This window comes from Etheostoma spectabile, chromosome 15, assembly GCF_008692095.1.
Source record: "Etheostoma spectabile isolate EspeVRDwgs_2016 chromosome 15, UIUC_Espe_1.0, whole genome shotgun sequence".
Taxonomy (NCBI): domain Eukaryota; kingdom Metazoa; phylum Chordata; class Actinopteri; order Perciformes; family Percidae; genus Etheostoma; species Etheostoma spectabile.
In genome coordinates this window covers 7982272-7992744 of record NC_045747.1, presented here as the reverse complement: position 1 = coordinate 7992744, position 10473 = coordinate 7982272, and the positions used below count along the sequence as shown (strand labels likewise).

Sequence of the window (10473 nt, the reverse complement as noted above, 5' to 3'; positions counted from 1 at the left end):
TATATATATATATATATATATATATATATATATATATATATATATATAGGGACATATTGTTGTCTGCTAATATTTGTAGTAACTTGTGTGAAGTCACCAACAACCGGAATGTGTCTTTTATTTTTGAGTTTTCAGTCTGCAATTGTAATAAAAATTGCTTAACTTTACATCCATTAAATAATATACTATTTGATTAACATAATATATGTATTTGAGCCCACAAAAACACACACGAATTTACACAAAGGGCATGTGGTGTGTGTGTGTGTGTGTGTGTGTATGTATGTATATATAATATATATATATCACAGTTGTTTCCTATTCTCTTTCTACTGCAGCTGAAAGAGACGGAAAGATAGAGAACATTGTGTTTCCCCTGTGGGCATAGCTCGGTTGCAACATATTTTCATTACCACGGCAATTGTCTTACTATTTTCATCAGTACTAGGAAAGGCGCCTCCATAACTGTGCTGACATATTGCAATAGACAAGATAACTGTTCTATTTGCTGTTCAGGAGAGTTTGCTGCTGCCGTCATCACAGTATCTTCCCACTTTAGTTCCAAATAAACTCTGGGAAAAGTGCTGAAAAGCATCAAAGCACTGAAAGCAAGTCAATTCATACCAAAATCAGTGATATGTTTAGAGGGCTGTCCTGGTCCACTTGCTATACCACATCTTTATATTCCTACAGACAGACAGCTAAGCAAAAGTTTCACTTCTCTAACACCTCAGGAGGGAGACCTCTCTCCTCCCACAGCTTCTCTCTTACACTCACTGCTTTACCTTTCCCACAATCCTTTGATAAAAGTGCAGATAAAAGAGTCTGTGCTCATCTCTCTGGCCATCTACCTCTCCTTGAGGTTAGCACCTCCTTTATTATTTACTATTAGATCAGTAGACATACATACACCCACCGCCTTGTTCTCCTAAAGCTGGTGTGCATGTGTGGGCGCAGTCCACATACTGTGTCTTTGCTTATGTCTGGGTGCTTCGTGCCCCTTGTGTATGTATTTGTTCTTACCCTTTTGCTTGTGTGTGTGTGTGTGTGTGTGTGTGTGTGTGTGTGTGTGTGTGTCCTTGGCTGGAGGCGTAGCAGTGTGAGGTTTTTGCTGCTGTCTGAAGTCCTCCAGCCTCAGTGTCATTAGAGGATCTCTTTAATCCAGACTTTGGGAGAAACTTCTGACAGCACGCTGCAAATAGAAGGCCCTGCCGCACATGAAGAGCAGCTCTACTCCTAACAAAACACCAAGTTTAAAGAGGCCCCTGGCCTTTTTTTCCTCCTCCCACTAATACCTCCCTTCTTTCTTCTTTGCTTTTTTTTCTTGCCCTCTGTTGCTTTTACTTCACCCTAGGGAAACGTACTTGCCTTATCTGCGCAGGAAGACCACCCAGGAAAGATGACTCAGGCATCGGGGTGTCTGTGCGCCTGTGTGTGTATGTTTGTGTGTGTACCACACTGGAATTGCACACTCATTTGACTGAGTGTAGCACCCACATTTTTAGAACTTTTGCTGTTAATATTAATGCATGCCTGTACCTGCATGGATTGCTGTGAGCGGTGCTTTGGTTGGTGCTGCGTGCGCGTGTGCCTCGCTAATCTTTTGAGCCAAAGTTTGGAATGAAAGGCAGAGGCACATTGCTGATGGAGAGGTGAGAGAGGCCTTCAAGCTCCCAACTGTGGGACTATGCAGTAGCGGTACATTGCTGCCCCATCTCCTCACTCTTGCTTTTCTACTACATGCCCCTCCCCTCTTCCACAGTATCTTGCTGTTGCTCATTCTCACCTTTCTGAGATTTCTCTTCTTAACCTCCTGATATCCTCCTCCTGTCTTATCTTCCTAGGCTTTTTGCATTGCGTTTTGTTTACTTTTATTCTCCTTCATGCACCTTTCTCCCCACCTCCTTACCCCTTTCCATCTCTCCCTGAGGAAATCTGATTCCCCCTTTTCCTGGCCTGGTCACAATGATCCCAGTCTGCATAGCTGATAAAATCCATATCGCCCTGTGCATCTGGAGACACTCATTCCCGCACTTGCACACACATTAAATACTATAGAGACATCAGCATCCAGTGTGTGTGAGAGAGAGAGATTTAACTCCAACATGACCATATTATTGACTATATTAATGTACAAACTCAATCATCATCTCATCATATGGCACTGGATTAAAGTGAGATAATGGTATTCAAACTGCATCAGGTGGGCTGTGCATGTGTTCAAAGGTGTCTACAGTGTTCCCTTCATTATTTTGTTATTCTCTTTTCAGTAGTAGTTTATTTTTTATTAATATTTATTGCTCCCAGAGTTAGTTTTTCTCTATGCCTAAACACAGCCCTTAATACAGTATAATAAGACCATTATGTCTGACAACGATGAAGACTAAATATTTCCGAAGGTTCTTTCTGACTGAACGCTTTTATCCATTAGCAGAATCATCCCATGTGATTCTATTAATGAAGTGACAAGTGTTGAACCTCTGCCCTCAGAGTTTTTTTAAGAACATCAGATACAGAACCCACATGAAAAAAGATGAACACATCACCAGTGAGGCCCACAAAGTCAGTCTTCCCAGAAGACCTCGTCCAGAAATGCTGTGTCACAGTGCACAGAATCCGAAAGGGTAGGAGTGGGGTTAGTTTGTCAGGGTCTTCTTTGTCAGCCGTACTGCTGTCTTTAAAAGATTGATGTGGTTGAGGTTAGGGTCACAGTGGGGAAGTGTTGGAAGGGTAGGAATTGAAACTCTGTATGTGCATGCAAATACCTACTAGGTAATCCACTGGCATACAGAAAGACATACAATTCTCAATCAATTGTATTTGTATTGCCCAAAATTAGAAAGAAACAATCTGTACAACACATTCTGACACTCTATATCCTTAAAACTTTGATTCAGATCAGGAAAAAGAAAAATGAAGAAATCTTACACTCCCTTGCCTTGGTATGAATTGTATCAACTCCACTAAAAAAAGGCTTTTCTAGTATCGTCAAGCCTTTGGATTCACCACTAAACAAAATGAAATGATGAAATCGAAGGCAAGGCGTTGCAATGGATGAGATGTGGGCTGTGATGGAATATTGACTGGCTAAGAAATACCCTGATTAATAGGATCAAGGTGCTCTACAAACAGCTGCCTTTCATGCTGCAGTGCTAAAACTGACCTGAACGTGCTCCTGAATCATGATAATCTAGTAAAGTGTGTTGATCCAGGAATCTATCCATCCAAGGGTGGCTTAAGTAGCCACTGCAAAAGAAGGAGGCACATTTTAAAGCTGATTTGACTGCATCCGTGCAAGTCAGGTGCGGGTTCACACTGTAGCACAATCTTATTAAAAGGAAATTATTAAATGTCAATAAATGAAAATATAAGGTAAATTTTCCATAAATTCCAGTGACTGTGATATCTACTGTATCTAACAATCTTACAAAAAAAGGTTTCAACTTTCTTTTCAGTCAGCAGTTCTCAGAGAGTTACCCAGAAGTTCAACCAGACCCTGAAGCCTAACAGTCTGTGTGTGATTTATGTCAGTGTAGTGGGTTCTAGATCAGGCCCGTCATGCCTATCACCTGGACTGTGTTTCCATCATCTCTGAGAATTGACAAGGCAACACCTGACTCGCTCACTCAACTCCACTGGGGAGAAACACTGAGGATATTGATGCTAGCCAGTGTCCCACGCACGCGTGTGTGTATGTGTGTGTGTGTGTGTGTGTGTGTGTGTGTGTGTGTGTGTGTGTGTTTTGTTGTGTGTGTGTGTGTGTGTGTGTGTGTGTGTGTGTGTGTGCGCGCATTTATGCACAGGTCACTCTCTCTGCTTTTCATGCAGACTAATCAAAAACGAAGTGACCACATGTGTGCTAAAACATCTGGTTCTGCATTGGATGCAGGAACTGCGCCTTTCTTTCCACTGCTATCACTTACAGGCAGAAAGGGGGGGGAATGTCATACACACACATACAGTGCATTTTCTTTCTTTCTTTCTTGCCTGAATCTTTGAAAGCAAAATAGATTAAATTCTTTATTGGCACCCTATGGGGAAATTTGATCAACTCAGGTATTTGGATTACATGCGAGAAAGGTTCTTATCCACTAAAGGATACAGTATATATCTTATTACTGCCAAAGAAATAATGATCCCTAAAGGAATGTAACTTTACAAAAGCCTTGGAAGTTTGCTAATTCCCTGAGTGAGCAAGTCTCTCTTTCTGCATGCCCTTGTCAAGAGATGAGTATGGGCTTAATGAGGCCAGCTTGCCAGTAATTACTGTCATGACTTTATTATTAGCCTTTTAACACGCAAAGAATAATCACAAGCTGCATCTTTTCTTACTGTCCCTCTGTCCTGAATATTATCTCATTGGCTCTGTTGATCTGGATCGGTCTTGTTTTCTCAGTCGCAGCCTTTCATCCAGGTGTCTCTTTCCAGCTCAAATGTATCTGTAGATTAGTGTATATCACTTCACGTCAGTTACACGTTACATCACACAGATCGGGAGTTGTTTTTCTTTCTTTTTTTCGTCAGTCAGTCGACAACACTGACAGTCTCTCCCTTCCCCCAGTCTCTGCAGGAAAAGGTGGAAAGTCTACAGAGGCAGCTGCACTGCTCAGAGAAGAAGCTGCTTAGCAAAGAGCTCGAGACTGAAGAGAAGGTAACACAGTCCCTCTTTTTTCCCCTCTATCTCTCACTATCTGTTTTTCATGCTCATCAGGCATTCACAAGAGCAGCAGACCGTCTCTTACTCAAACTCATTTGCTCCTCACCATTACCGTTGCATCACTCTTGCTGCCCTCGGCCTTTTCGTCACACTTCTCTTTGCTTCCTGCCAGTGCAAAACCGCTATTTGACTTCTAATAATCATGAGATCCTTCTTTGGAATTGAATCCCTTTATTGAGCCCTTCAACACCCATCTCTGTTCCCCCCATCACCTGCTGTCCCTAGCCCCTCACCCCTTAGTTGCCATCCTTACTAGACCCTCCAGGGGGCCACAAAAGACAGAAGAAAATAGATTCCCTCTCATTCTCCTGTTCAGAGCCACAGATATGCCCCCTCGCACATTTCCCAAATTCCTTGAGATTTGGCTTCAAGAGTCAGCGCCTAGGGCCAGGAATGCCACCACCGCCTGTGTTCAGAGGGAAGCCTCTGTGTGCACACACACTCCCCATTGCTCTCCAAAATGCTCTGTAATCAAGGCTCTGTTTTGACCTTAACACACACAGAGAAGAAAGCCCTAATGACTACACTCACACAGGAGGCTCTTCTTTGTACCCTGGTATGTACACCAATGGTATTCATCCTCTTGTATCCCCTCTGATCCACCCACTGACCCTTGTACACACTTCACACACCTCAGTGTCTTGCCATCATAAATCTGCAGGAAAGGGTCAGTGGTTTTTAAGAGCTGTTGGTCACTGAGCCAGTCCCAGAGGCGCTGCACATTGTTTTTTCTATAACTTGGACGAGTTGACCCCTGAACCTGCCTGCTGTATTGTCAGATCATTTTGTCTGGACAAGGGTTTGGATTATTCTTCTTCAGCTTTGCAATTATGTGTTTGGTGAAAAGTTTTACCACAGATAGATTTGCAAATGCAAAGAGTGTTATAAGAAATTAACCTGCTTTCTGGTATTTCTTTGTATGTGTGTGTGTGTGTGTGTGTGTGTGGGGGGGGGGGGGGGGGGGGGGCGTGTGTGCATGCCAAACACATGGTCAAGTATCCTAGCAGCCACTAAGGCATATTGTTTACATATTATATCTGCGTAGTTATAGTTATTAAGCAAGTGACCATAAGCAAGAGAGAAGTCAGTATTTCTCAGGATATTTTCAGATACTCTGTGTCTGTCTGTGTTAGTGGAAAGTTGTTTAACACTCCAGGGCATTGAGGCAAAGGTAGATGATGTTGGTCCACTGCTTTGAAGAGTAAAACAATCTGATTTTCATACTATTCAACTGTGAAAAGTGTCATGAAGTTTTGTTTAAAAACAAGGATATTGTGGATTACATTTTATCAATGTAATTTAATTTCATTATTTATGTTTTTAGCACATGAAATCACTCAAAACCCACTTATTGCTTGTGGGTTATAGAGATTAGTGTTGTATGACTGAAATGTTTTGATACTGGCACCCGTTAAAATCAGATTTTAGTGCTGATACCAAAAAAGGCTTCTTTCTGGTATAAAATCAGCAAAGTTATGATTTAAATCCGGCAATATGTCAAACTCAAGAACTGGTAAACAAGACTAATGATTAAGCATTTGGTACCAATCTTACATACTTACGTACTGCAATGACGGTTCCTAATATAGCACAATGCCACAAACACATTTCACTTGTTTATCGCAGTTTGTTTAGCTGTGACAGAGTTGGCAGCAAAAACACAAACAGGAAGTGGGCCACAGTCAGATAACAATAAAGGAATCTCCGTGTATCAACCAACTCTGAGCTAAAAGCGATCCCTCAACAGATACAACAGTTGAGGCAGGCTCTGCAAGTATGGTTATAGTAAGAGGTTTTTAATAAGAAAGGATGGAATGGCAGCGTTGACATTTGAAATGCCTGCTGTCTCATAGGATGGACAGGTTCTTAGTATTTCTAGTTATCAAATTTCCTAGAAAACGTATTCATCTCTTTAAACATTATAGAAAAATCACAGAAAACGTGATAGATGAATTTCTTTATTCAGTCCACATTATTTATTTGTGATCAATTAATAGATCCAGTAGCTTTCCCACAATCCCATCAGTTTGGTCCCAGGAAGCTAGCCATATCTACCCAATGCTTTGTAGCCTCCATTGATCAGTCCTCTGTGTAAATATGTGCAATTAACCCAACTCCAATTGGTGCTCTTTTTCTTGGTCAAAAGAATTTGCTGTTTGCAGTAATAGATGAGTGTTGTTTCAGTACTACCTTTTAATCTGTTGATGTTGTACCTTTTCAGTTGTTTCTGAGTCCCTAACATTGTCCCTCTCCTGTCACTCTACCATTATTTTCTCCCGGTGTCACTGTTGAGACTAGTAGGTTTACAGTGTCTTTGCACAGAGCTAAACGTGTGTTGGTGTGCGTGTGTGCGTGCAAGTGCGAGGAGTCAGAGTTCTATTCCCTGTGTGGCGAGTGAGGCTGTCTGAATCATCATTTACTTCTGCCTCCTACCCTGCTCTCACCTCAGGTCAGGTGTATGTGTGTTGGAGCGAGCATGGTGCATGTCAGCAGGTAAACAGCTTTTCAACTGTACATTTTTTTCTTAGGTTTGAGTGTGACTGTTTGCATTAGTTTACATCATATGTGCATCTGCATTGTTGTGTGCACACCGGTTCATTGTTTCTTTGTGTATGATAATAACCCTCCACTCTGGCTCTCCTCACGCTGATATTGCCCTAGTTTATCTGCCAAGACTTGTCTTTGTAATCTGATCCCTCACATGCAAAAACAGCTTTTCTGCCCAGACTTCACACAGATGTTACTTGCCTCACACTTGCAGGGCCCTCGCAGGCTCCCCCATTCTAAAATGGCGGATCAGCAGCTCACTGTGGTTCAATTCTCCTTGAAGAGAGAAGCAGAATGTTGAAGACTACAGTTCTTTGTATAAATACATAATGAGACAGTAGCAATGGGCACGGTGAATCGTACAAGTTTCAGAGATGTGTTCTTCTGCAACATGGAAGCTTGGTAAAATAATGAAATATTGTCTGTAGTTCAGTGTTCAGTATTGATGTAGACATAAAAATGCAGAGGAGTTGAACTTAAGTTTTGTTCGTTTTTCTGTGTGCTGTTTTTGTTGAGGCACATTACATTAGCAGCCAGCTACCAATCCATCCCAAAGTTCTAACAACTTCAATAAGATCTGTAGCTACTTCTAAGCTCCTCCTGCTTTCTTTTTATTTTATTTTTTTTACTTTTGTAAAGCTGTTTCTTTTTTCCCTCTTGCAGCAAAGCGTTTTTAAATTTAAATGGTGAACTCTGAGTGCCAACTCAGTGGATGTCGAGGTGCAAACTTTCTGAGTGACATCATATTTGATGTACCCCCTTGTTCCTGACAAGGTTTTTGACACTTTGGAACAAGAGGGTATATCAAAAATTTCTTTCCAGCAGCTACTCACCCTCTCAACCTGTCTCACGCAAGCCTACACACGCACACACACACACACAAAAACACACAGACACACACATACACACGCACCCCCAACATCATTAGCATACATCAAGCTTCCCAATGATGTGACAAACTTTATTTGAACGTTTAAAGTGTTGAGGGCTTGTTTCTTTCTGCTGGCAACTGTCAAAAACCACACCATGTGACAGTACCAAACGCAAGAGAAAGTCAAAACCACAATCTAAAGACTATATATAGATGAAATGTTGTCATTTTAAGATGACTGGGAGGGGAAAACGACTGCCGCTCCTCGCAGTCTTCAAAACTAGAGAATCATGCTTCATCAGGAACAAACAAAATCAGATTTTTAAAAGAGCTGTGGAGATGAAACCTGATTTTTCTCCTGAAAGTCAGTCCTTTTTCATTGCTTTGGGAAACAGTGGCACACTTCTTTTTTTCCACGTGTTTCCCTTCTTCTCTTTTCTTTCCCGCTCACTCTCATCTGGAGTCCGTCAATGACCAAAACCTCATGGAAGGGTTTGATCAACAGTATTGTTCAAAGGCACCCGACATCAGTCCTAATTGTGAGGAGGCTTTTCTTTTCCGTCACATGCCTTCTGCCACCTGTCAGAAAAAGAAACATGGCTTTGCTGTAAAAAAAAAAAAAAAAAAGATGTTGAAAGAAGAGAAAAATGGGTGTTTGCAAAGCTGAAGGAAACAGGCATCTTGGGTTGAGTTTGAGAGATGCTCCTGTTTTGAATTTTAAGAGACATGGTGAAGTCACAAATTTGAATCTGCTCTTTACCTATACTTGACGGCTTTTTTCTGTATCTGTTAGCCAAGCATGTTTCCACAACAGAGATGTTGTCATAAAAAAAAGACTGCTGCCTCCACCCACACACATTGCATAGTAAACTATGGCTAAGCTTTAGTTAGATGGGCTGTTGAAAGTGTGAAATAAAATGTGATTGCAAATGCTTTGGTCTGCTACTGTGCAGCAAGAGCAGAAACCTACCATACCATACGTAGGTTAAGCAGTGCTTATTTTATGATAAGAACAATACAACTTTAAATAATGTTAAGGGATATTTTATAATGCTTTTCTGTCTGCCACAACAACCGTTAGGTGCAATTGGCCACAAAGTCATAGGACAGATGCCAGATACACAACCTTAATGTATGACATAATCCATTAGTTGGTTTGGACTTCTCTCTGCCATTGTTACAAAGCAAACACTTATGGCTGGTTTGATCACCCTTGGGACTGTACATGCAATATAGAGTCAGCCCCACTGCTCCCTGTGAGTCCCGATGACGTTGCAACCGTGTCCACTCTAATGTATGGGAAGGAAAATGGAGACAGCATTGCCACAAAGGAGCTTGTAATTTAGGCAGAGCGGATCTCTCATTGCTGTGGTGACTGCACCATACATGAACCAAGAATGCAAAACTAAGGAGCGTGGCTTTTGAAGAATCTAGACTTAAATTCAGAGTGGTTGGTAAGGGATGTGTTTATTCAACCATTGTTTATTGCTTTGGTCTGAGGTAGTTGAGTGTGTTTTGTCTTGGCTTGCCATTTTGTTATGACTACAGAAGCTGCTATAGATAGATAGACTTTTTTGAAAAATTTGCACTCCCGTAGCTTCAGCTGATTTTTTAAACTCCCGGACATCCAAATTAAAGCTTTTGAAAACCCGTTTTCTTTTTGCCACTTGTTTAAAAAGGTCACTCTCAAATTATCCTTGACTTCATTCTCACACACACACAGAGAAAAATACATATTTTTGTAAACTTCCAAATGAAAAGGGCAGAAGGAGCTTGAAAAAATTGGCAAAGTTGTGGCAGTCTAATCTACTGCACACTGTGCCGAGACAAAGTGGGCTGCTTCATGTTGGGATCATTTATACTGGGGGTTGCTTTGAAGTGCTTCCCAATCCCTTTCATTGTGCCCAGGAAGATTAATTAGCCAAAGCCAGAACAATCAGTTAAATCCACAACAGGAAAATTATTTTAAGAAAACCAATCTTTTTCCCTCCCCCTCACCTCATTCACGCTCTCTTCACATGAAAGTCTAGACTGATGAGAGGAGAGGTGGGGAGCGTGGGGATACTCTTAATGTTTGCTGGACTTTGGCTCTGTCAAAGACATGATGGACAGTTAAAATTAGCAGACTCCCCTGGTTACACCTTGAAATATGTGGGTAAAAAATTTTGCTTTTCACAGCCCCAGTTGATTCTTACAGCTCTGCTAAACTTATTATTATGCTCTGGATTCATTCATTCTGAAACTCTTTTCAATATGCTGTAAATGGTTTTATAGTACTGTAAAGCGCTGTGTGTGTGTGTGTGTGTGTGTGTGTGTGTGTGTGTGTGTGTGTGTGTGT

At 41.4% G+C, this 10473-nt stretch overlaps 1 protein-coding gene across 6 annotated transcripts in view; it reads left to right on the top strand.

Annotated features, from left to right (window-relative positions):
- The window catches only part of cep112 (centrosomal protein 112), a 102682-nt gene that overhangs the window by 87674 nt on the left and 4535 nt on the right, over positions 1-10473 (top strand). For all 6 annotated transcript variants that reach the window (XM_032536686.1, XM_032536684.1, XM_032536683.1 and 3 more), the window contains one exon: positions 4562-4651. In XM_032536686.1, the coding sequence (XP_032392577.1) occupies positions 4562-4651 (90 nt within the window). The remainder of the gene's footprint in view (positions 1-4561; positions 4652-10473) is intronic.